A 26,334-nucleotide genomic window follows, 5' to 3' on the forward strand; every position below is an offset into this window, starting at 1 on the left:
CGTGATTGGGAATAGATTTGGGCCAAGTGCTGGCAAACGGGAACAGATAGGTTTACAATATCTGGCTGACTCTGACGGGTTGGACCCAAGGGCCTTGTTTCCCATGCTGTCCACCTCTCTATGCCTCCAAATGGACCTGCAGAGGGAGCTACCAGGGGCGCTATGGGCTGAATGGCCTCTACCCAGACTCCCAGCATTCCCACTGCCAGAGGAGGGCGGAAGGAACTACATTTCCCAGGGTGCCGAGCGGCCGCGCGCATGCGTGCGGCGACTGACGTGCGGTGCGGAGGCGGGAGGTGTGGGTCGGTGCGAGGCGTCACGTGTGAGCGGCGACGCGACCCCATTGGACGAAAGCGGGCCGTCACGTGGTCAGAGGTGTCACGTGACTGCGGAGTTCGGTTACTGCAACAACAAGATTTTCTTTTTAAAAATGTGATGAAAAAATGTAAAATGCCGAGGTTCGCCGGCCTCGGCCCCGCAGGCCCAGCTCGGTCCGAGCTACCGTCACCGGAATAAACCGGAGAGAGAAGGCCGAGGGCCCGGGGGGTCAGGGGTCAGCGGGGGTCAGGGGTCAGCGCCCCCTGGAAACGGTTGTTAAGGCAAGTTTCAGGTGGCCACAGGAGAGGGATGGGAAATGGGAAATATATATATGGGGCGAAGGGATATGGGGCGGGGAAGAGAAGGGATATGGGGGAGAGGGGAAGACATTTGGGGGGGGAAGAGGGGGATTTGGGGGAGAGGGGAAGACATTTGGGGGGGAAAGGGGGATTTGGGGGAGAGGGGAAGACATTTGGGGGGGAAAGGGGGATTTGGGGGACAGGGGAAGACATTTGGGGGGGGAAGGGGGATTTGGGGGAGAGGGGAAGACATTTGGGGGGGAAAGGGGGATTTGGGGGAGAGGGGAAGACATTTGGGGGGGAAAGGGAGATTTGGGGGACAGGGGAAGACATTTGGGGGGGAAAGGGGGATTTGGGGGAGAGGGGAAGACATTTGGGGGGGAAAGGGGGATTTGGGGGAGAGGGGAAGACATTTGGGGGGGAAAGGGGGATTTGGGGGACAGGGGAAGACATTTGGGGGGGGAAAGGGAGATTTGGGGGACAGGGGAAGACATTTGGGGGGGAAAGGGGGATTTGGGGGACAGGGGAAGACATTTGGGGGGGAAAGGGGGATTTGGGGGACAGGGGAAGACATTTGGGGGGGAAAGGGGGATTTGGGGGAGAGGGGAAGACATTTTTGGGGGGGGAAGAGTGGGAGTTGGGGGAGAGGGGAAGACATTTGGGGGGGAAAGGGGGATTTGGGGGAGAGGGGAAGACATTTTTGGGGGGGGAAGAGTGGGAGTTGGGGAAGAGGGGAAGGCATGGGGGAAGGGGGGATTTCAGGGAGAGGGGATGGCATTTGGGGGAGAGAGGGGATTTGGGGGAGAGGGGAAGACATTTGGGGGGGAAGAGGGGATGGCATTTGGAGGGGAGAGGGGATTTGGGGGAGAGAGGAAGACATTTGGGGGGGAAGAGGGGATGGCATTTGGAGGGGAGAGGGGATTTGGGGGAGAGGGGAAGACATTTGGGGGGGAAGAGGGGATGGCATTTGGAGGGGAGAGGGGATTTGGGGGAGAGAGGAAGACATTTGGGGGGGAAGAGGGGATGGCATTTGGGGGGGAGAGGGGATTTGGGGGAGAGGGCAAGACATTTGGGGGGGGGAAAGGGGGATTTGGGAGAGAGGGGAAGACATTTGGGGGGGAAAAGGGGGATTTGGGGGAGGGGGGGAAGAGGGGGATTTCAGGGAGAGGGGATGGCATTTGGGGGGGTGGGGGGGGAGAGGGGGATTTGGGGAAGAGGGAAGACATTTTTGGGGGGGGAAGAGGGGAAGGCATGGGGGAAGAGGGGGATTTCAGGGAGAGGGGATGGCATTTGGGGGGGTGGGGGGGGAGAGGGGGATTTGGGGAAGAGGGAAGACATTTTTGGGGGGGGAAGAGGGGAAGGCATGGGGGAAGAGGGGGATTTCAGGGAGAGGGGATGGCATTTGGGGGAGAGAGGGGATTTGGGGGAGAGGGGAAGACATTTGGGGGGGAAGAGGGGATGGCATTTGGAGGGGAGAGGGGATTTGGGGGAGAGAGGAAGACATTTGGGGGGGAAGAGGGGATGGCATTTGGGGGGGAGAGGGGATTTGGGGGAGAGGGGAAGACATTTGGGGGGGGAAAGGGGGATTTGGGAGAGAGGGGAAGACATTTGGGGGGGAAAAGGGGGATTTGGGGGAGGGGGGAAGGCGTGGGGGAAGAGGGGGATTTCAGGGAGAGGGGATGGCATTTGGGGGGGTGGGGGGGGAGAGGGGGATTTGGGGAAGAGGGAAGACATTTTTGGGGGGGGAAGAGGGGAAGGCATGGGGGAAGAGGGGGATTTCAGGGAGAGGGGATGGCATTTGGGGGAGAGAGGGGATTTGGGGGAGAGGGGAAGACATTTGGGGGGGAAGAGGGGATGGCATTTGGAGGGGAGAGGGGATTTGGGGGAGAGAGGAAGACATTTGGGGGGGAAGAGGGGATGGCATTTGGGGGGGAGAGGGGATTTGGGGGAGAGGGGAAGACATTTGGGGGGGGAAAGGGGGATTTGGGAGAGAGGGGAAGACATTTGGGGGGGAAAAGGGGGATTTGGGGGAGGGGGGAAGGCATGGGGGGGAAGAGGGGGATTTCAGGGAGAGGGGATGGCATTTGGGGGGGTGGGGGGGGAGAGGGGGATTTGGGGAAGAGGGAAGACATTTTTGGGGGGGGAAGAGGGGAAGGCATGGGGGAAGAGGGGGATTTCAGGGAGAGGGGATGGCATTTGGGGGGGGAGAGGGGATTTGGGGGAGAGGGGAAGACATTTTTGGGGGGGGAAGAGTGGGAGTTGGGGAAGGCATGGGGGAAGGGGGGATTTCAGGGAGAGGGGATGGAATTTGGGGGGGAGAGGGGATTTGGGGAAGAGGGGATGGCATTTGGGAGGAAAGGGGGAAGAGAGGGATTTGGGGGAGAGGGGAAGACATTTGGGGGGGAAAGGGGGGTTTGGGGGAGAGGGGAAGGCATGGGGGGGAAAGAGGGGGATTTGGAGAGTCAGCGCTGAGGGAGCGCCGGAGGGTCAGCGCTGAGGGAGCGCCGGAGGGTCAGCGCTGAGGGAGCAGTGTGTGTCATGTCAAATTGTCCCCCTCCGCCTGCAGCCTCTGTTCCGTCGCTAGCCTGGGCCGGGGGGGGAGCATGGCGGAGGAGCCGAAAGACGACCAGCCGGTGACCAAGTTCGACCTGGAGAAGGAGACGGAGCTGCGGTTCGAGGTGGAGGCCGACGAGGCGGTGCAGCTGGAGCTGCTGTCCGGCATGGCCGAGATCTTCGCCACCGAGCTGACCCGCAACAAGCGGTTCACCTTCGACGGGGGCGCCAAGGTGGCGGTGTTCACCTGGCACGGCTGCTCGGTGCAGCTGCGGGGCCGCACCGAGGTGGCGTACGTCTCGCGCGACACCCCCATGCTGCTGTACCTGAACTGCCACGCCGCCCTGGAGCAGATGCGGCAGCAGGCCGAGGCGGAGGATGAGCGGGGGCCTCGGGTCATGGTGGTGGGCCCCACTGACGTGGGCAAGACCACCGTCTGCCGCCTGCTCCTCAACTACGGCGTGCGGCTGGGCCGGCGGCCCACCTTCGTGGACCTGGACGTGGGCCAGGGCTCGGTGTCCATCCCCGGCACCATGGGGGCGCTCTACATCGAGAGGCCGGCCGACGTGGAGGAGGGTTTCTCCGTCCAGGCCCCACTGGTCTACCACTTCGGCTCCACCACCCCGGGGACCAACATCAAGCTCTACAACAAGGTGAGGCAGGCGCGGCCCGTGGCCCCCGGGCTCTCCCACCGCACCGGCAGCGCTCTGAGAGTCCCAGGCAGGAGGCCGGGGGTGGGGGCGAAGGGGAGATGATGCTCTGCCGGCTCTTCCTCTCCCACGCCTGTCGGGGGCAAACGCACGTGGCTCAGTGGTTAGCGCCGCTGCCTCATGGCGCCAGGGACCCCGGGGTCGATCCCAGCCTCGGGGGGTGACTGTCCGTGTGGAGTTGGCACATTCTCCCCGTGTCTGCGTGGGTTTCCACCGGGTGCTCCGGTTTCCTCCCACACTCCAAAGGTGTGTAGGTTAGGGTGGATTGGCCGTGCTAAATTGTCCCACAGTGTTCAGGGATGTGTAGGTTAGGGTGGATTGGCCGTGCTAAATTGTCCCATAGTGTTCAGGGATGTGCAGGTTAGGGTGGATTGGCCGTGCTAAATTGTCCCACAGTGTTCAGGGATGTGTAGGTTAGGGTGGATTGGCCGTGCTAAATTGTCCCATAGTGTTCAGGGATGTGTCGGTTAGGGTGGATTGGCCGTGCTAAATTGTCCCACAGTGTTCAGGGATGTGTAGGTTAGGGTGGATTGGCCGTGCTAAATTGTCCCACAGTGTTCAGGGATGTGTAGGTTAGGGTGGATTGGCCGTGCTAAATTGTCCCATAGTGTTCAGGGATGTGTAGGTTAGGGTGGATTGGCCGTGCTAAATTGTCCCACAGTGTTCAGGGATGTGTAGGTTAGGGTGGATTGGCCGTGCTAAATTGTCCCACAGTGTTCAGGGATGTGTAGGTTAGGGTGGATTGGCCGTGCTAAATTGTCCCATAGTGTTCAGGGATGTGTAGGTTAGGGTGGATTGGCCGTGCTAAATTGTCCCACAGTGTTCAGGGATGTGTAGGTTAGGGTGGATTGGCCGTGCTAAATTGTCCCATAGTGTTCAGGGATGTGTAGGTTAGGGTGGATTGGCCGTGCTAAATTGTCCCACAGTGTTCAGGGATGTGTAGGTTAGGGTGGATTGGCCGTGCTAAATTGTCCCATAGTGTTCAGGGATGTGTAGGTTAGGGTGGATTAGCCGTGCTAAATTGTCCCACAGTGTTCAGGGATGTGTAGGTTAGGGTGGATTGGCCGTGCTAAATTGTCCCACAGTGTTCAGGGATGTGTAGGTTAGGGTGGATTGGCCGTGCTAAATTGTCCCACAGTGTTCAGGGATGTGTAGGTTAGGGTGGATTGGCCGTGCTAAATTGTCCCATAGTGTTCAGGGATGTGTAGGTTAGGGTGGATTGGCCGTGCTAAATTGTCCCACAGTGTTCAGGGATGTGTAGGTTAGGGTGGATTGGCCGTGCTAAATTGTCCCACAGTGTTCAGGGATGTGTAGGTTAGGGTGGATTGGCCGTGCTAAATTGTCCCATAGTGTTCAGGGATGTGTAGGTTAGGGTGGATTGGCCGTGCTAAATTGTCCCATAGTGTTCAGGGATGTGTAGGTTAGGGTGGATTGGCCGTGCCAACCTGCACATCCCTGAACATTGTGGGGCCATGATGGATTATCAGCGTCTGAGCTAACGGAAAAGCTCAGGGTGTTGTTGCAGCAGAGTTTGAAACAACATGTTTACCATCAGGAAGGAGTCTCTCGGGAAACTGTTTCCTGTGCCCTGAGGCTGCTGAACCGAAGGGCCGCAGATTGAAGGAAAGCAGTAAAGGAATTACAGGGGTGGGCTGATGAGAAATACCTTCTATGATGCCACGAATTGTTGTGGTCTGGCTCTTGCTGCTTGAAAGGGTATCAGAAACAATTTCGCCAGACAGTCATTCAAAGGGAGGATTAGCATAAATACCTGAAATGTCTGATTCGGTGCACTGTGATCTGTGAATTTCCTTCGGCCGTTCCCATTTCAAAACAGCCCAATTGTTCTTGCACATGAAGGTCTGCTAAATTCCCCCACTAAGAGGATTTGCTTGAGTTGGCAAGAGTTGCTCCGAAAGCACTTTGTGCCTGTCCGTGATGGGGACAGTAACGTGAAAGGGCAAGAAATTGGAATGAACGGCTGCCCGTTAGTCATGGGACAGTCACGGATTAATCGAACTGGAAATTCGGGAGAAACTGTCCAGGCGATTGTGGGATTCGCTACCGCGGGGAATAAATGAGGTGAAGAGGGTCTAAAGGGGGAAGCTGGACGGGCCTCGCGTGATGGAGGAAGGAACATGGAGGGCGCGCACACACAGTGCAGCACAAGGGTTTGGAGCAGGCCATTTGGCCCATCCAGCCTGCTCTGCTTTCAGTTGGGCTGGTCATTCACATTCCTGTCTATCACTGATAATCTCATAACTTTCTCATGCAAGAGGCTGGACATCGTACCTCAGGCGGTCCTAGTTGGACCAGGCCTGGCGTGACGATGAGCAGCTGTGGGTGCCACGTCTTTTAGGAGGGAAATACCAGCCGGGCAGGGGGAGAGCAGCGTAAATGGACCAGAAGGTGACCAACTCTACCAAGGGTTAGATCACAAAGAGCGATCACAGGGACCAGGATTCTGTTGCCTGGACATTAGAAGGTTCAAGGGCGATATGATCGAAGATAGTCAGGGGCTCAGGTCGGGTCAGTGGAGCGAAACTATTTCCACTGGTGGTGAGACTCTCGAATTGGGGTAGGGGGGGGAGCAAAGTGTGAAGTTTTGAGTCAGATCTTTCACTCCCTTGTGCATGTTGTCACTGTAATGCTCTTGCACCCTCCTCCATTCACTCTCGGAGCCACTCTGAATCCCACTCTCACTCCTGAGCCCGTGCTGGATCCTGCTGTTCATCTTGCTGCCAGTTCTGTTCACACTTGCACTTTTATGCACACTCTTAATCCTGTTCTCGTCCTCTGTCTCAATCGGCCTCGCACTCACTGATGCTCACTCTCATTCTCAATTCCTTTTTTTATCAATTTTGCTCTGGATTCCAATCTCTCTATCTCTCTCTCTCTCTCTCTCTCTCTCTCTGTGTTCCATTCTGGAACTCCTATAATCATTCATGATCCCGCTGTCATTCTCGATCCCACTCTCGCATTCTTGTATTATCCCTCTCGATCCCACCCTAGCACTCTCGTATTATCACCCTCGATCCCACCCTAGCACTCCTGTATTATCCCTCTCGATCCCGCTATCCCTCTCGATCCCATTCTCGCACTCCCGTATTATCCCTCTCCATCCTGCTGTCATGCCAGATCCCACTCTAGCACTCTCGTATTATTACTCTCGATCGTGCTATCACTCTTGATCCCACACTTGCACTCCCGTATTATCCCTCTCGATCCCGCTGTCACTGTCGATCCCACTCTAGCACTCCCGTATTATCCCTCTCTATCCCGCTGTCATTCTTGATCCCACTCTAGCACTCTCGTATTATCCCTCTTGAATCCCGCTGCCAACCTCAATCCCACTCTAGCACTCCCATATTATCCCTCTCCATCCCGCTGTCACTCTCGATCCCACTCTAGCACTTTCGTATTATCCCTCTTGATCGTGCTGTCACGCTCGATCCCACTCTAGCACTCCCGTATTATCCCTCTCGATCCCACTCTAGCACTCCTGTATTATCCCTCTCGATCCCACCCTAGCACTCCCGTATTATCCCTCTCGATCCCACCCTGGCACTCCAATATTATCCCTCTCGATCCCACCCTAGCACTCCCGTATTATCACTCTCGATCCCACTCTAGCACTCCCATATTATCCCTCTTGATTGTCCTGTCACTCTCGATCCCACTCTAGCACTCCTGTATTATCCCTCTCGAATCCCGCTGTCACTCTCGATCCCACTCTAGCACTCCCGTATTATCCCTCTCGATCCCGCTGTCACTCTCGATCCCACTCTAGCACTCCCGTATTATCCCTCTCAATCCCACTCTAGCACTCCTGTATTATCCCTCTCGATCCCACTCTAGCACTCTTGTATTATCCCTCTCGAATCCCGCTGTCACTCTCGATCCCACTCTAGCACTCTTGTATTATCCCTCTCGATCCCACCCGAGCACTCCCGTATTATCCCTCTCAATCCCACCCTAGCACACCCGTATTATCCCTCTCGATCCCACCCTAGCACTCCCGTATTATCCCTCTCGATCGCACCCTGGCACTCCCGTATTATCCCTCTCGATCCCACCCTAGCACACCCGTATTATCACTCTCGATCCCACTCTAGCACTCCCATATTATCCCTCTTGATTGTCCTGTCACTCTCGATCCCACTCTAGCACTCCTGTATTATCCCTCTCGAATCCCGCTGTCACTCTCGATCCCACTCTAGCACTCCCGTATTATCCCTCTCGATCCCGCTGTCACTCTCGATCCCACTCGAGCACTCCCGTATTATCCCCCTCGATCCCACTCTAGCACTCCCGTATTATCCCTCTCGATCCCACTCTAGCACTCTTGTATTATCCCTCTCGATCCCACTCTAGCTCTCCTGTATTATCCCTCTCGAATCCCGCTGTCACTCTCGATCCCACTCTAGCACTCTTGTATTATCCCTCTCGATCCCACCCGAGCACTCCCGTATTATCACTCTCGATCCCACTCTAGCACTCCCATATTATCCCTCTTGATTGTCCTGTCACTCTCGATCCCACTCTAGCACTCCTGTATTATCCCTCTCGAATCCCGCTGTCACTCTCGATCCCACTCTAGCACTCCCGTATTATCCCTCTCGATCCCGCTGTCACTCTCGATCCCACTCTAGCACTCCCGTATTATCCCTCTCAATCCCACTCTAGCACTCCTGTATTATCCCTCTCGATCCCGCTGTCACTCTCGATCCCACTCGAGCACTCCCGTATTATCCCTCTCCATCCTGCTGTCATGCCAGATCCCACTCTAGCACTCTCGTATTATTACTCTCGATCGTGCTATCACTCTTGATCCCACACTTGCACTCCCGTATTATCCCTCTCGATCCCGCTGTCACTGTCGATCCCACTCTAGCACTCCCGTATTATCCCTCTCTATCCCGCTGTCATTCTTGATCCCACTCTAGCACTCCCGTATTATCCCTCTTGAATCCCGCTGCCAACCTCAATCCCACTCTAGCACTCCCATATTATCCCTCTCCATCCCGCTGTCACTCTCGATCCCACTCTAGCACTTTCGTATTATCCCTCTTGATCGTGCTGTCACGCTCGATCCCACTCTAGCACTCCCGTATTATCCCTCTCGATCCCACTCTAGCACTCCTGTATTATCCCTCTCGATCCCACCCTAGCACTCCCGTATTATCCCTCTCGATCCCACCCTGGCACTCCAATATTATCCCTCTCGATCGCACCCTGGCACTCCCGTATTATCCCTCTCGATCCCACCCTAGCACACCCGTATTATCACTCTCGATCCCACTCTAGCACTCCCATATTATCCCTCTTGATTGTCCTGTCACTCTCGATCCCACTCTAGCACTCCTGTATTATCCCTCTCGAATCCCGCTGTCACTCTCGATCCCACTCTAGCACTCCCGTATTATCCCTCTCGATCCCGCTGTCACTCTCGATCCCACTCTAGCACTCCCGTATTATCCCTCTCCATCCTGCTGTCATGCCAGATCCCACTCTAGCACTCTCGTATTATTACTCTCGATCGTGCTATCACTCTTGATCCCACACTTGCACTCCCGTATTATCCCTCTCAATCCCACCCTAGCACACCCGTATTATCCCTCTCGATCCCACCCTAGCACTCCCGTATTATCCCTCTCGATCGCACCCTGGCACTCCCGTATTATCCCTCTCGATCCCACCCTAGCACACCCGTATTATCACTCTCGATCCCACTCTAGCACTCCCATATTATCCCTCTTGATTGTCCTGTCACTCTCGATCCCACTCTAGCACTCCTGTATTATCCCTCTCGAATCCCGCTGTCACTCTCGATCCCACTCTAGCACTCCCGTATTATCCCTCTCGATCCCGCTGTCACTCTCGATCCCACTCGAGCACTCCCGTATTATCCCCCTCGATCCCACTCTAGCACTCCCGTATTATCCCTCTCGATCCCACTCTAGCACTCTTGTATTATCCCTCTCGATCCCACTCTAGCTCTCCTGTATTATCCCTCTCGAATCCCGCTGTCACTCTCGATCCCACTCTAGCACTCTTGTATTATCCCTCTCGATCCCACCCGAGCACTCCCGTATTATCACTCTCGATCCCACTCTAGCACTCCCATATTATCCCTCTTGATTGTCCTGTCACTCTCGATCCCACTCTAGCACTCCTGTATTATCCCTCTCGAATCCCGCTGTCACTCTCGATCCCACTCTAGCACTCCCGTATTATCCCTCTCAATCCCACTCTAGCACTCCTGTATTATCCCTCTCGATCCCGCTGTCACTCTCGATCCCACTCGAGCACTCCCGTATTATCCCTCTCCATCCTGCTGTCATGCCAGATCCCACTCTAGCACTCTCGTATTATTACTCTCGATCGTGCTATCACTCTTGATCCCACACTTGCACTCCCGTATTATCCCTCTCGATCCCGCTGTCACTGTCGATCCCACTCTAGCACTCCCGTATTATCCCTCTCTATCCCGCTGTCATTCTTGATCCCACTCTAGCACTCCCGTATTATCCCTCTTGAATCCCGCTGCCAACCTCAATCCCACTCTAGCACTCCCATATTATCCCTCTCCATCCCGCTGTCACTCTCGATCCCACTCTAGCACTTTCGTATTATCCCTCTTGATCGTGCTGTCACGCTCGATCCCACTCTAGCACTCCCGTATTATCCCTCTCGATCCCACTCTAGCACTCCTGTATTATCCCTCTCGATCCCACCCTAGCACTCCCGTATTATCCCTCTCGATCCCACCCTGGCACTCCAATATTATCCCTCTCGATCCCACCCTAGCACTCCCGTATTATCCCTCTCGATCGCACCCTGGCACTCCCGTATTATCCCTCTCGATCCCACCCTAGCACACCCGTATTATCACTCTCGATCCCACTCTAGCACTCCCATATTATCCCTCTTGATTGTCCTGTCACTCTCGATCCCACTCTAGCACTCCTGTATTATCCCTCTCGAATCCCGCTGTCACTCTCGATCCCACTCTAGCACTCCCGTATTATCCCTCTCGATCCCGCTGTCACTCTCGATCCCACTCTAGCACTCCCGTATTATCCCTCTCCATCCTGCTGTCATGCCAGATCCCACTCTAGCACTCTCGTATTATTACTCTCGATCGTGCTATCACTCTTGATCCCACACTTGCACTCCCGTATTATCCCTCTCGATCCCGCTGTCACTGTCGATCCCACTCTAGCACTCCCGTATTATCCCTCTCTATCCCGCTGTCATTCTTGATCCCACTCTAGCACTCCCGTATTATCCCTCTTGAATCCCGCTGCCAACCTCAATCCCACTCTAGCACTCCCATATTATCCCTCTCCATCCCGCTGTCACTCTCGATCCCACTCTAGCACTTTCGTATTATCCCTCTTGATCGTGCTGTCACGCTCGATCCCACTCTAGCACTCCCGTATTATCCCTCTCGATCCCACTCTAGCACTCCTGTATTATCCCTCTCGATCCCACCCTAGCACTCCCGTATTATCCCTCTCGATCCCACCCTGGCACTCCAATATTATCCCTCTCGATCCCACCCTAGCACTCCCGTATTATCACTCTCGATCCCACTCTAGCACTCCCATATTATCCCTCTTGATTGTCCTGTCACTCTCGATCCCACTCTAGCACTCCTGTATTATCCCTCTCGAATCCCGCTGTCACTCTCGATCCCACTCTAGCACTCCCGTATTATCCCTCTCGATCCCGCTGTCACTCTCGATCCCACTCTAGCACTCCCGTATTATCCCTCTCAATCCCACTCTAGCACTCCTGTATTATCCCTCTCGATCCCACTCTAGCACTCTTGTATTATCCCTCTCGAATCCCGCTGTCACTCTCGATCCCACTCTAGCACTCTTGTATTATCCCTCTCGATCCCACCCGAGCACTCCCGTATTATCCCTCTCAATCCCACCCTAGCACACCCGTATTATCCCTCTCGATCCCACCCTAGCACTCCCGTATTATCCCTCTCGATCGCACCCTGGCACTCCCGTATTATCCCTCTCGATCCCACCCTAGCACACCCGTATTATCACTCTCGATCCCACTCTAGCACTCCCATATTATCCCTCTTGATTGTCCTGTCACTCTCGATCCCACTCTAGCACTCCTGTATTATCCCTCTCGAATCCCGCTGTCACTCTCGATCCCACTCTAGCACTCCCGTATTATCCCTCTCGATCCCACTCTAGCACTCCTGTATTATCCCTCTCGATTCCGCTGTCACTCTCGATCCCACTCTAGCACTCCCGTATTATCCCTCTCGATCCCACTCTAGCACTCCTGTATTATCCCTCTCGATCCCGCTGTCACTCTCGATCCCACTCTAGCACTCCCGTATTATCCCTCTCGATCCCACTCTAGCGCTCCCATATTATCCCTCTCGATCCCACTCTAGCACTCCTGTATTATCCCTCTCGATCCCACCCTGGCACTCCCGTATTATCCCTCTCGATCCCACTCTAGCACTCCCGTATTATCCCTCTCGATCCCACTCCAGCACTCCCGTATTATCCCTCTCGATCCCACCCTGGCACTCCCGTATTATCCCTCTCGATCCCACTCTAGCACTCCCGTATTATCCCTCTCGATCCCACTCTAGCACTCCTGTATTATCCCTCTCGATCCCGCTGTCACTCTCGATCCCACTCTAGCACTCTTGTATTATCCCTCTCGATCCCACCCGAGCACTCCCGTATTATCCCTCTCGAATCCCGCTGTCACTCTCGATCCCACTCTAGCACTCCCGTATTATCCCTCTCGATCCCACTCTAGCACTCCCGTATTATCACTCTCGATCCCACTCTAGCACTCCCGTATTATCCCTCTCGATCCCACCCTGGCACTCCCGTATTATCCCTCTCGATCCCACCCTAGCACTCCTGTATTATCCCTCTCGAATCCCGCTGTCACTCTCGATCCCACTCTAGCGCTCCCATATTATCCCTCTCGATTGTCCTGTCACTCTCGATCCCACTCGAGCACGCTCGTATTATCTCTCTCGATCCCACCCTAGCACTCCCATATTATCCCTCTCGATCCCACTCTAGCACTCTTGCATTATCCCTCTCGATCCTGCTGTCACTCTCGATCCCACTCGAGCACTCCCGTATTATCCCTCTCGATCCCACCCTGGCACTCCCGTATTATCCCTCTCGATCCCACCCTGGCACTCCCGTATTATCCCTCTCGATCCCACCCTAGCACTCCCGTATTATCACTCTCGATCCCACTCTAGCACTCCCATATTATCCCTCTTGATTGTCCTGTCACTCTCGATCCCACTCTAGCACTCCTGTATTATCCCTCTCGAATCCCGCTGTCACTCTCGATCCCACTCTAGCACTCCCGTATTATCCCTCTCGATCCTGCTGTCACTCTCGATCCCACTCTAGCACTCCCGTATTATCCCTCTCGATCCCACTCTAGCACTCCTGTATTATCCCTCTCGATCCCGCTGTCACTCTCGATCCCACTCTAGCACTCCCGTATTATCCCTCTCGATCCCACTCTAGCACTCCTGTATTATCCCTCTCGAATCCCGCTGTCACTCTCGATCCCACTCTAGCACTCCCGTATTATCCCTCTCGATCCCACTCTAGCGCTCCCATATTATCCCTCTCGATCCCACTCTAGCACTCCTGTATTATCCCTCCCGATCCCACCCTGGCACTCCCGTATTATCCCTCTCGATCCCACTCTAGCACTCCCGTATTATCCCTCTCGATCCCACTCCAGCACTCCCGTATTATCCCTCTCGATCCCACTCCAGCACTCCCGTATTATCCCTCTCGATCCCACCCTGGCACTCCCGTATTATCCCTCTCGATCCCACTCTAGCACTCCCGTATTATCCCTCTCGATCCCACTCTAGCACTCCTGTATTATCCCTCTCGATCCCGCTGTCACTCTCGATCCCACTCTAGCACTCCCGTATTATCCCTCTCGATCCCACTCTAGCACTCCTGTATTATCCCTCTCGATCCCGCTGTCACTCTCGATCCCACTCTAGCACTCCCGTATTATCCCTCTCGATCCCACTCTCGCGCTCCCATATTATCCCTCTCGATCCCACTCTAGCACTCCCGTATTATCCCTCTCGATCCCACCCTGGCACTCCCGTATTATCCCTCTCGATCCCACTCTAGCACTCCCGTATTATCCCTCTCGATCCCACTCCAGCACTCCCGTATTATCCCTCTCGATCCCACCCTGGCACTCCTGTATTATCCCTCTCGATCCCACTCTAGCACTCCCGTATTATCCCTCTCGATCCCACCCTGGCACTCCCGTATTATCCCTCTCGATCCCACTCCAGCACTCCCGTATTATCCCTCTCGATCCCACCCTGGCACTCCCGTATTATCCCTCTCGATCCCACTCTAGCACTCCCGTATTATCCCTCTCGATCCCACCCTGGCACTCCCGTATTATCCCTCTCGATCCCACCCTGGCACTCCTGTATTATCCCTCTCGATCCCACTCGTGCACTCCCGTATTATCCCTCTCCATCCCGCTGTCACTCTCGATCCCACTCTAGCACTTCCGTATTATCCCTCTCCATCCCGCTGTCACTCTCGATCCCACTCTAGCACTCCCGTATTCTCTCTCTCGATCCCATTCTTGCATTATCCCTCTCCATCCTGCTGTTACTCTCAATCTGAGTGTGGCATTTTAATTATCACTTTTGATTTTGCTTCTGCTCTTGATCTCACTCTCCATCTCACTTTGTCCCTGTGTACTCACTATCAATCTTCCTCACGCTATTTTGTGCTTGCTGTTTTGTACATTAGTGCTTTTTTCATTGTTTTGCATTTTCCTGCTCACTCTATTGTACTCTCCCTATTGTGTCTTTCTCTGTCTGCCCTGTTCTCATACTTGCTTTCTGTCTCTCTTTCTCTCTCTCTCTCTCTCTCACTGTTTTTGTAAATAGTCCTTTCCCAGCACCCAATTCTGGCTAATCCCTGTCAGATTATCTCATGTTAATTCCATACCATTTGAGTACAGAACTTAGTTTGGCACAAGCATCAAAGATTAGGTTCGGTATGGGAACATGGTTTCACAAAGCCATGGGACAATGGTCAACTTCCTTATACAATCCCCACAGTGTGGAAACAGGCCATTTAACCCAACAAGTCCACACCGACCCTTTCGAACAGTAACCCACCCAGACCCACTTCTCATCCCTATTCCTCTGCATTTACTCCTGACTTCCACCCTAACCTACACATCCCTGAACACTATGGGACAATTTAGCACGGCCAATCTACCCTAACCTACACATCCCTGAACACTACAGGGCAATTTAGCACGGCCAATCTACCCTAACCTACACACCCCTGAACACTGTGGGACAATTTAGCACGGCCAATCCACCCTAACCTACACATCCCTGAACAGTGTGGGACAATTTAGCACGGCCAATCCACCCTAACCTACACATCCCTGAACACTGTGGGACAATTTAGCACGGCCAATCTACCCTAACCTACACACCCCTGAACACTGTGGGACAATTTAGCACGGCCAATCCACCCTAACCTGCACATCCCTGAACACTGTGGGACAATTTAGCACGGCCAATCCACCCTAACCTACACACCCCTGAACACTATGGGACAATTGAGCATGGCCAATCCACCCTAACCTACACATCCCTGAACACGATGGGACAATTTAGCACGGCCAATCCACCCTAACCTACACAACCCTGAACACTATTGGACAATTTAGCATGGCCAATCCACCCTAACCTACACAACCCTGAACACTATTGGACAATTTAGCACGGCCAATCCACCCTAACCTACACATCCCTGAACACTATGGGACAATTTAGCACGGCCAATCCACCCTAACCTACACATCCCTGAACACTGTGGGACAATTTAGCACGGCCAATCCACCCTAACCTACACATCCATGAATACTGTGGGACAATTTAGCACGGCCAATCCACCCTAACCTACACATGCCTGAACACTGTGGGACAATTTAGCACGGCCAATCCACCCTAACCTACACATCCATGAATACTGTGGGACAATTTAGCACGGCCAATCCACCCTAACCTACACATCCCTGAACACTATGGGACAATTTAGCACGGCCAATCCACCCTAACCTGCACATCCCTGAACACTGTGGGACAATTTAGCACGGCCAATCCACCCTAACCTACACATCCCTGAACACTATGGGACAATTTAGCACGGCCAATCCACCCTAACCTACACATCCCTGAACACTATGGGACAATTTAGCACGGCCAATCCACCCTAACCTACACATCCCTGAACACTATGGGATAATTTAGCACGGCCAATCCACCCTAACCTACACATCCCTGAGCACTATGGGACAATTTAGCACGGCCAATCCACCCTAACCTACACATCCCTGAACACTATGGGACAATTTAGCACGGCCAATCCACCCTAACCTACACATCCCTGAACACTGTGGGACAATTTAGCACGGCCAATCCACCCTAACCTGCACATCCCTGAACACTATGGGACAATTTAGCATGGCCAATCCACCCTAACCTGCACATCCCGGAACACTGTGGGACAATTTAGCACGGCCAATCCACCCTAACCTACACATCCCTGAACACTATGGGACAATTTAGCACGGCCAATCCACCCTAACCTACACATCCCTGAACACTGTGGGACAATTTAGCACGGCCAATCCACCCTAACCTACACATCCCTGAACACTGTGGGACAATTTAGCACGGCCAATCCACCCTAACCTACACATCCCTGAACACTGTGGGACAATTTAGCACGGCCAATCCACCCTAACCTACACATCCCTGAACACTGTGGGACAATTTAGCACGGCCAATCCACCCTAACCTACACATCCCTGAACACTGTGGGACAATTTAGCACGGCCAATCCACCCTAACCTACACATCCCTGAACACTACGGGACAATTTAGCACGGCCAATCCACCCTAACCTACACATCCCTGAACACTGTGGGACAATTTAGCACGGCCAATCCACCCTAACCTACACATCCCTGAACACTGTGGGACAATTTAGCACGGGCAATCCACCCTAACCTACACATCCCTGAACACTATGGGACAATTTAGCACGGCCAATCCACCCTGACCTACACACCTTTGGACTGTGGGAGGAAACCGGAGCACCCGGAGGAAACCCACACAGACCCGGGGAGAATGTACAAACTCCACACGGACAGTCACCCCCGAGGCTGGGATCGAACCCGGGTTCCCTGGCTCCGTGAGGCAGCAGCACTATCCCCTGAGACACTGTGTGATTTACGCTGCACAGTCAGGGAAAGCTCCAGTGAGGTCGCAGTGGCACATCGAACCAATGGATTGCCCCCACCACTCCCCACTAGCCCTCCCCAGTATTAAAGGGGACTCCCCCTGCATTTGGATAGCAACATCTGTGACCTTCCAACACGCCACAGGCCTCTGCGTCCAGCAGGGTGTGCTGTTGTGGGTGGGGAGGGGTTACCTGCAAGCAGGTGAGGGAGGCAATTTGTGCACAGGAAGATCCCGGACGGGCCAGTTTCGGCTCGGACCTGCGGGTGTGATTCCCCTGGGTCCTTGGGGTGACACGGTGGGTGAGCGCCGGGTGTGGGACTGTCAGGGGATGCTGAACGGGCCCCATCCGCCCGTGGGCTCGATCGTATTGGTGTGTGAGTGGGATGGTCGCAGTTGGCGTGAGAGAGCTCCGCTGCCGGGGGACCTTGGACAAAGCTGAGTTTGTTGACTTCTCTCAAGGTTGGGTTGGAATTGATGTTTGCATGTCACTATCTCATCAAATAGCTGTTTATTTTACTGCTGAGGTCCAAGGTTCACTGCCATCCTCCACACTCTCTGCACGAAAGATAGAGCTGGGATCGTTGTCATTGATAGAAGCTCCTCTTGGGCCGTCAGCCAACTCCCCTTGGTCACACCCTCTTGTGATTGACCGTAATAGGTTCAATGTTATAATAGGTTCAGCTCCCCTTCCCCAGCCTGTCCCACAGGAACAGGAGGTCATTCAGCCCCCCCCCCCCCCGTCTCCAGTCAGTCCCACAGGAACAGGAGGCCATTCAATCCCCCCTTCCCCAGCCTGTCCCACAGGAACAGGAGGCCATTCAGCCCCCCCCCTTCCCCAGCCTGTCCCACAGGAACAGGAGGCCATTCAATCCCCCCTTCCCCAGCCTGTCCCACAGGAACAGGAGGAGGAAGGCCATTCAGCCCCCCCCCTTCCCCAGCCTGTCCCACAGGAACAGGAGGAGGAAGGCCATTCAGCCCCTTGGGTCTGCTTCAATAAACTGGTGACCGGTCTGTGATCTGGTTCTTCACTCCAGCCCTTGTGCCATGTCTCCAGTCCTTAAAGATAACAACCCTGTCTTGGTCTGGGAATGAAAATTCCACATTGATCTGACATCACCTATTACTCACCAGGCGAGAGATTCTAAATGGCTGCTTGCCTCACGTTACACCTGAAAGTTTGTGGAGTTTACTCCCCTTGTCTGAAACTGCAGCTCTCTCCAACCCCCCCCCCCCCCCCCCCCCCTGCCCCCAGCCACCAGTTGCAAGCTATCACCAACAGATGGTAGTGACTGGTGTAGGTGGGGGGGATCCCGAGAGGTGGGCCCACGTGGGGAGGTAGACGCCCTGCCCTGCCTCCCCACCCCCTCACGCAGTTTCCCTTCAGAGTCGCTGACATTCCTCCCCCACTTCCTCCTCACCCCCCCCCCCCCAGCCCTTGTCCCGATCTCCCTCCTCCCACCAGCCTCAAGGTTACAGACAGGTGGGGTGGTCATCAAATGGTCACTTCAGGGCACTCGGTCTGGATGTGCTCACCCCCCCACCCCGTTCAGCTGCTAACAGCCCCTCCCTCCCATCCCACCTTCCCGACCAGGGCTGGGATCTGGGGAAGAGGTTTGGGTCCCTGAATTCAGTGAGCGTTGGAAGGCAGCCCGTGGGCGTTTCCCTGGGGCGAACAGCGGGTCCGAGGTGGGTGGGGGGACACTGTATTAAGGGATGTTGAGTAAGTCGGGGCTTTCTGTTGAACGGGCGGTGCCCCCCCCCCCCCCCGCCACCCCCTCACGGGACGGTCCCGCGCCAGTCTCCCAGCAAAATCTCCGTGTGAGGGCTCGCACAGAGATGGGGAGGAATTTCTTCCATCAAGGTGGGGGGGGGGGGGTGATGAATCTGTCAGATTCTTTACCACAGAGGGCTGGGGTATTAAATATGTTCGAGGCTGACCTCTCATCAGGGGAAGGGGGTGGAGCTGTGGGTAATCAGAGCAGCCATGATGGCGTAGGATGATGGAGCATTCTCCAAGGGCTGAATGGCCTACTCCACCTCCTACCGCTTATGGTCTGATGATCATCAGGAGGCAGATCACACCGTTTCCCACCCCCGCCCCCCCCCCCCCCACCCCGCCTCCCAAGCAAGTTTATTTTCCCCTGTCAGCCCCATCCATTTCCCTCTCCAAATGGTTCAGGAGCCACATGGGTTTCGCCTCATGGTCGCTTGATGGATTTTGTTTAAAGACGGAAGGGCTCTCTCCCAGAGTGTGTCCCCTTCCCCGCCTGCGGCTTAGAATCCCCACAGTGTGGAAACAGGTCCTTCAGCCCAACAGGTCAACACCGACCCTCGGAAGAATAACCCACCCACACCAATTTCACCTACACTATTACTCTATATTTACCCCTGATGAATGCACCTAACCCACACATCCCTGAACACTGTGGGACAATTTAGCACGGCCAATCCACCCTAACCTACACATCCCTGAACACTGTGGGACAATTTAGCACGGCCAATCCACCCTAACCTGCACATCCCTGAACACTATGGGACAATTTAGCACGGCGAATCCACCCTAACCTACACATCCCTGAACACTATGGGACAATTTAGCACGGCCAATCCACCCTGACCTACACACCTTTGGACTGTGGGAGGAAACCGGAGCACCCGGAGGAAACCCACACAGACCCGGGGAGAATGTGCAAACTCCCACTCGGACAGTCACCCCCCGAGGCTGGGATCGAACCCGGGTCCCTGGTGCCATGAGGCAGCAGCGCTAACCCCTGAGACACTGTGCTGCCCTCTTTCTCCTTTTCTCTCTCTCCTCCCAGAAACTGCAATCCCTGTGCCCTCATCCTCATACTGTAGGAGAAAGGAAGCAGCTTGTCCACTTACAACCTGAGTCAAAACCTTCAATCAAATCTCCCTTCCATCTCCATTGTGCTCAGGGGCAGAGACCTGGTTTCTCCAGCCCTAATGTAGCAGCTCTGTTACTGTACAGAACAAAGCACTTCAGCCCATCCAGTCTACACTGGTCATTGCGCACACTATTGTGTTTCAAATGCTCCTCTGATTATTTCACAAGTGTTTCCTGCCTTTACCACCCTTTCACCCAGTGTGTTCCAGATACCAACTGTCCTCTGGTGGAATAAGATTTGCTGAAATTCCCTCAAACCCACCTGCCCATTTTGAGACAATGAGTGACCTGTTCCTTCGTTCTTCTGAGTGCGGCCCTCCCTCAGCACTGACCCTCCGACAGTGCGGCCCTCCCTCAGCACTGACCCTCCGACAGTGCGGCCCTCCCTCAGCACTGACCCTCCGACAGTGCGGCCCTCCCTCAGCACTGACCCTCCGACAGTGCGGCCCTCCCTCAGCACTGACCCTCCGACAGTGCGGCCCTCCCTCAGCACTGACCCTCCCACAGTGCGGCCCTCCCTCAGCACTGACCCTCCGACAGTGCAGCCCTCCCTCAGCACTGACCCTCCCACAGTGCGGCCCTCCTTCGGCACTGACCCTCCGACAGTGCGGCCCTCCCTCAGCACCGACCCTCCGACAGTGCGGCCCTCCCTCAGCACTGACCCTCCGACAGTGCGGCCCTCCCTCAGCACTGACCCTCCGACAGTGCGGCCCTCCCTCAGCACCGACCCTCCGACAGTGTGGCCCTCCCTCAGCACTGACCCTCCGACAGTGCGGCCCTCCCTCAGCACCGACCCTCCGACAGTGCGGCCCTCCCTCAGCACCGACCCTCCGACAGTGCGGCCCTCCCTCAGCACCGACCCTCCGACAGTGCGGCCCTCCCTCAGCACCGACCCTCCGACAGTGCGGCCCTCCCTCAGCACCGACCCTCCGACAGTGCGGCCCTCCCTCAGCACCGACCCTCCGACAGTGCGGCCCTCCCTCAGCACCGACCCTCCGACAGTGCGGCCCTCCCTCAGCACCGACCCTCCGACAGTGCGGCCCTCCCTCAGCACCGACCCTCCGACAGTGCGGCCCTCCCTCAGCACCGACCCTCCGACAGTGCGGCCCTCCCTCAGCACCGACCCTCCGACAGTGCGGCCCTCCCTCAGCACCGACCCTCCGACAGTGCGGCCCTCCCTCAGCACCGACCCTCCGACAGTGCGGCCCTCCCTCAGCACCGACCCTCCGACAGTGCGGCCCTCCCTCAGCACCGACCCTCCGACAGTGCGGCCCTCCCTCAGCACCGGCCCACCCACAGTGCTGTGCTTTAGAATCCTGACCCCCCCAGGCCCGTTGGTCCCTGAGGTTTTCCCCTTGATCACCACCACCCAATGAGTATTGCTTTGCCAAGCATCTCCTGTTGGCTGCTGGCTGTATCTCCTGCCTTTTCTGCAGGCAGGGCTTGGCACCCTTCAGAATGTGTGGAGAACCGTGTGAGAGAAAGCACCTTTTTTTTGCGCCTTTAAATCTGTTTGCCTGCCGTCGCACGCAAAAATGATAATTGCCACAATAAACCGTGGGTGTTTAGTGTTGCCAAGGTGGGCACAGGCCAGATGACTTTGACAGGTTTGCAAGTCATGGTGCTGCTTAATAGCACTGTACAGAACAGCAAACAACACATCCTGACTGCACTTCAACAGCAATGTGACGCTTTCAGACTGGGTCACAGTGGGGACCTGTTTATCTCAGAGGGGAGAATGACTGCAGTAAAGATTTAAGAGGCTGATATCACTTCGGAGCAGCAAGGACGGGCTTATCGGGAAGATTTGGGAACAGCCCACAGCTCTTCTCTCTGTTAGGATAAGGCTAAGGTGTGACAGACCAACGATGGTCAGAGCGTGCCGCTGATAATGCCCACTGTGGTGGGTTCAGTACCCCCACGCTGACCAGGTCTGACCGCACGGTTTGTAAGCTGCAGATTTGCACTGGCAGTGTGTTAGTTTGGTGTTGTTTCTCTGGGGTGGCCCGGTGGCTCAGTGGTTAGCACTGCTGCCTCACGGCGCCAGGGACCCCGGATCAATTCCACTGTGGGACAATTTAGCACGGCCAATCCACCCTAACCTGCACATCCCTGAACACTGTGGGACAATTTAGCACGGCCAATCCACCCTAACCTACACATCCCTGAACACTGTGGGACAATTTAGCACGGCCAATCCACCCTAACCTGCACATCCCTGAACACTGTGGGACAATTTAGCACGGCCAATCTACCCTAACCTACACATCCCTGAACACTGTGGGACAATTTAGCACGGCCAATCTACCCTAACCTACACATCCCTGAACACTATGGGACAATTTAGCATGGCCAATCTACCCTGTCCTCTACACCGTTGGACTGTGCGAGGAAACCAGAGCACCTGGAGGAAACCCACACAGACCCGGGGAGAATGTGCAAACCCCACACAGACAGTCACCCCCCGAGGCTGGGATCGAACCTGGGTCCCTGGTGCTGTGAGACAACAGCACTAACCATCGGGCCACCCCATTAACATGGGCGTAGGGTGTAAGGTCTCGTGAGGAACCTGTTTTAAACGATGGTTTGAATTGTGTACAGTTCTGAGCGCCAGGTTATAGGAACGATGTGTCTGCGTTGGGGAGAGCCCAGGTGTGATCTACTGGAATGGTTTGAGGAATGAAAGGTTTTAAACTGTGATCCGAGAGGAGAAGGCTGAGAGAGGATTTCATCAAGAGTTTTTGCGGTCATGAGTGGGCTCGGTCGAATAGGTAGGAAGGAACTTTTGCTATCCATAAGAGATCATGCAGTCCCTACAGGTGCGGGAGCAGGCCATTCAGCCCATTGAGTCCACATCGCCCCTCTGCACCAACACACCCATTTCCTGTAACCCTGCATTTCCTATGGCCAGTCTTTGGACTGTGGGTGGAAACCCACACAGACACGGGGAGAATATGTAAGCTCCACACGGACAGTCACCCCCCCCAAGGCTGGGATTGAACCCAGGTCCCTGGCACCGTGAGACAGCAGCGCTAACCCCTGAGCGACCATGCTGTCCCCCCCCCCCCCCCCCAAAACACAAACAAGAGGGCACAGATTTGAAGTTATTCGTAAACATATCAAATATGGTCTGGCTTTGCAATGGAAATGTGGGTGGAGGTGGTTTAAATTGAGGAGTTGAAGAGGGACATAGGATGTTTAAATACAAACAATGTATGAGAGCTCTGGGTAAAGGCGAGTGAGTGTGTGTCGGATTCATAACATCGAGTCGAGGCTGATGCCTTCACAGTGGCTCAAAGGCCCCTGTTTGTGCCTTAATAGTTCTGCCATCTGAAATCTCAGCCTGACTTGTTCAGACTTGGGCCCTGTGGGCAGGGGGGCCTCGGGCCTAGTTGGCAAGCAAGGGCCTGGATGACGAGAGGGGCCCTGGCAGTGGGTGGGTGCCTTGGCCCTGGCGGACAGGTGGGGCCTCGGGCCTGGTCGGGGAGCGGGTGGAGCCTCGGGCCTGGTCGGGGAGCGGGTGGAGCCTCGGGCCTGGTCGGTGAGCGGGTGGAGCCTCGGGCCTGGTCGGTGAGCGGGTGGAGCCTCGGGCCTGGCCGGGGAGCGGGTGGGGCCTCGGGCCTGGCCGGGGAGCGGGTGGGTCCTCGGGCCTGGCCGGGGAGCGGGTGGGGCCTCGGGCCTGGCCGGGGGGCGGGTGGGGCCTCGGGCCTGGCCGGGGGGGCGGGTGGGGCCTCGGGCCTGGTCGGGGGGCGGGTGGAGCCTATGGAGCCTCAGGCCTGGTCGGGGAGCGGGCGGAGCCTCGGGCCTGGTCGGGGAGCGGGCGGGGACTCGGGCCTGGTCGGGGGGCGGGCGGGGACTCGGGCCTGGTCGGGGGGCGGGCGGGGCCTCGGGCCTGGTTGGCGGGTGGAGCCTCGGGCCTGGTCGGGGAGCGAATGGAGCCTCAGGCCTGGTTGGCGGGCGGAGCCTCGGGCCTGGTCGGGGAGCGGGCGGGGCCTCGGGCCTGGTCGGGGGGCGGGCGGGGACTCGGGCCTGGTCGGGGGGCGGGCGGGGCCTCGGGCCTGGTCGGGGGGCGGGCGGGGCCTCGGGCCTGGTCGGGGGGCGGGCGGGGCCTCGGGCCTGGTCGGGGGGCGGGCGGGGCCTCGGGCCTGGTCGGGGGGCGGGCGGGGCCTCGGGCCTGGTCGGGGGGCGGGCGGGGCCTCGGGCCTGGTCGCGGGCGGGCGGGGCCTCGGGCCTGGTTGGCGGGTGGAGCCTATGGAGCCTCAGGCCTGGTTGGCAGGCGGAGCCTCGGGCCTGGTCGGGGAGCGGGCGGAGCCTATGGAGCCTCGGGCCTGGTCGGGGAGCGGGCGGGGCCTCGGGCCTGGTCGGGGAGCGGGCGGGGACTCGGGCCTGGTCGGGGAGCGGGCGGGGCCTCGGGCCTGGTTGGCGGGTGGAGCCTCGGGCCTGGTCGGGGAGCGAATGGAGCCTCAGGCCTGGTTGGCGGGCGGAGCCTCGGGCCTGGTCGGGGAGCGGGCGGGGCCTCGGGCCTGGTTGGCGGGTGGAGCCTCGGGCCTGGTCGGGGAGCGGGCGGCGGGCGGGGCCTCGGGCCGGGGAGCGGGCGGCGGGCGGGGCCTCGGGCCGGGGAGCGGGCGGCGGGCCGGGTCGGGGGGCGGGCGGGGCCTCGGACGGGGGCGGGCGGAGCCTCGGGCCTGGTTGGCGGGCGGGCGGAGCCTCGGGCCTGGCGGGCGGGTGGAGCCTCGGGCCTGGTTGGCGGGCGGGGGCCTGGCAGGATGTTGAGGGTAGCTCGCCGTTTCTCTGCGGGAGGCTTTCCGGATAAATAGCCCCAGGAGTCTTAACCCGTGTCCCACAACTGTCCTTCAGATCACGTCGCGGCTGGCTGAAGTCTTTAACCAGCGGTGTGAGGTGAACCGACGAGCAGCCACCAGCGGCTGTGTCATAAACACGTGCGGCTGGGTGAAGGGCTCGGGTTACCAGGCCTTGGTCCACGCAGCCTCGGCCTTCGAAGTGGACGCCGCCATCGTCCTGGACCAGGAGCGCCTCTACAACGAGCTGAAGCGAGACCTGCCTCACTTTGTGAAGACGGCGCTGCTGCCCAAGTCCGGTGGGGCGGTGGAACGTTCCAAGGACTTCCGGCGGGAGAGCCGCGACGAGAAGATCCGCGAGTACTTCTACGGCTTCCGCGGCAGCTTCTACCCCCACGCCTTTGACGTGCGCTTCTCCGATGTGCGCATCTTCAAGGTGGGCGCCCCCACCATCCCCGACTCCTGCCTGCCCCTGGGCATGTCGCAGGAGGACAACCAGCTGAAGCTGGTGCCGGTGCAGCCCGGCCGGGACCTGGTGCACCACCTGCTGAGCGTCAGCACGGCCGACTCTCCCGAGGAGAACCTGATCGAGACCAGCGTGGCCGGCTTCATCGTGGTCACCAGCGTGGACGTCGAGAGACAGCTCTTCACCGTGCTGTCTCCGGCTCCACGCCCTCTGCCCAAGAGCATCTTACTCATCATGGACATCCGCTTCATGGACCTCAAGTAGGGGGGAGGGGGGGAGGCAGGACCATTCCGAAACTCCCCTCCCACCCACCGACCCCGCCCTCACCCACTCCCCGTCTCCCTCGCCCTCGCCCACTGCCCCGTCGCCCTCGCCCTCGCCCACTGCCCCGTCTCCCCCGCCCTCGCCCACTGCCCCGTCTCCCTCGCCCTCACCCACTGCCCCGTCTCCCTCGCCCTCACCCACTCCCCGTCTCCCTCATTCTCAGCAGCACTCTCCTGTGGAGACAGAACCTGCAGCTGCTCTGACAGGATTCACCTCCGTGAAACGTTCGTGCTGGACGTGCATCGACTAACAAACCCATGTGCTTCCTGCCTTGTCTGATTTTCCTCTATCCCTCACTTGGAGATATCTGTACACTGACTGGTGTCTCGCAGATCCCCCCCACACTGTCTGGACAATGTCACTCCAGTCTGACACCCAGTAGTACAATGCTCACTGTGTTTTGGACAGGTTGGCTATCACCGGTGTGTTGGTTACTGGAATAAGTCAGACATGTACATCACACACTATACAAAACCACGAGGAAGCAATGGACTCCGAAGTCACTTCTCCTGCGCTGTTATGTTTTTAAAAAAAAAGACGACTTCAGTGTATTTTATACTGAGTGTTTTTGTCAGCAATAAATTGTTTCATGTTTGAAACTAAGCCAGTGTGTTT

The 26,334-nt window shown here is 56.7% G+C and overlaps 1 protein-coding gene across 1 annotated transcript; it reads left to right on the top strand.

The window, feature by feature from the left end:
- The first annotated feature begins 368 nt into the window (after positions 1-368).
- Positions 369-26,322, top strand: clp1 (cleavage factor polyribonucleotide kinase subunit 1). The gene is made up of 3 exons (XM_072564650.1): positions 369-599; positions 3,184-3,823; positions 24,988-26,322. Exons 2-3 carry the CDS (start codon positions 3,221-3,223, stop codon positions 25,657-25,659), a joined length of 1,275 nt encoding a protein of 424 aa, XP_072420751.1. The 5' UTR covers positions 369-599; positions 3,184-3,220; the 3' UTR covers positions 25,660-26,322.
- The last annotated feature ends 12 nt before the right edge of the window (positions 26,323-26,334 follow it).

This window comes from Chiloscyllium punctatum, chromosome 47, assembly GCF_047496795.1.
Source record: "Chiloscyllium punctatum isolate Juve2018m chromosome 47, sChiPun1.3, whole genome shotgun sequence".
Classification (NCBI taxonomy): Eukaryota; Metazoa; Chordata; class Chondrichthyes; order Orectolobiformes; family Hemiscylliidae; genus Chiloscyllium; species Chiloscyllium punctatum.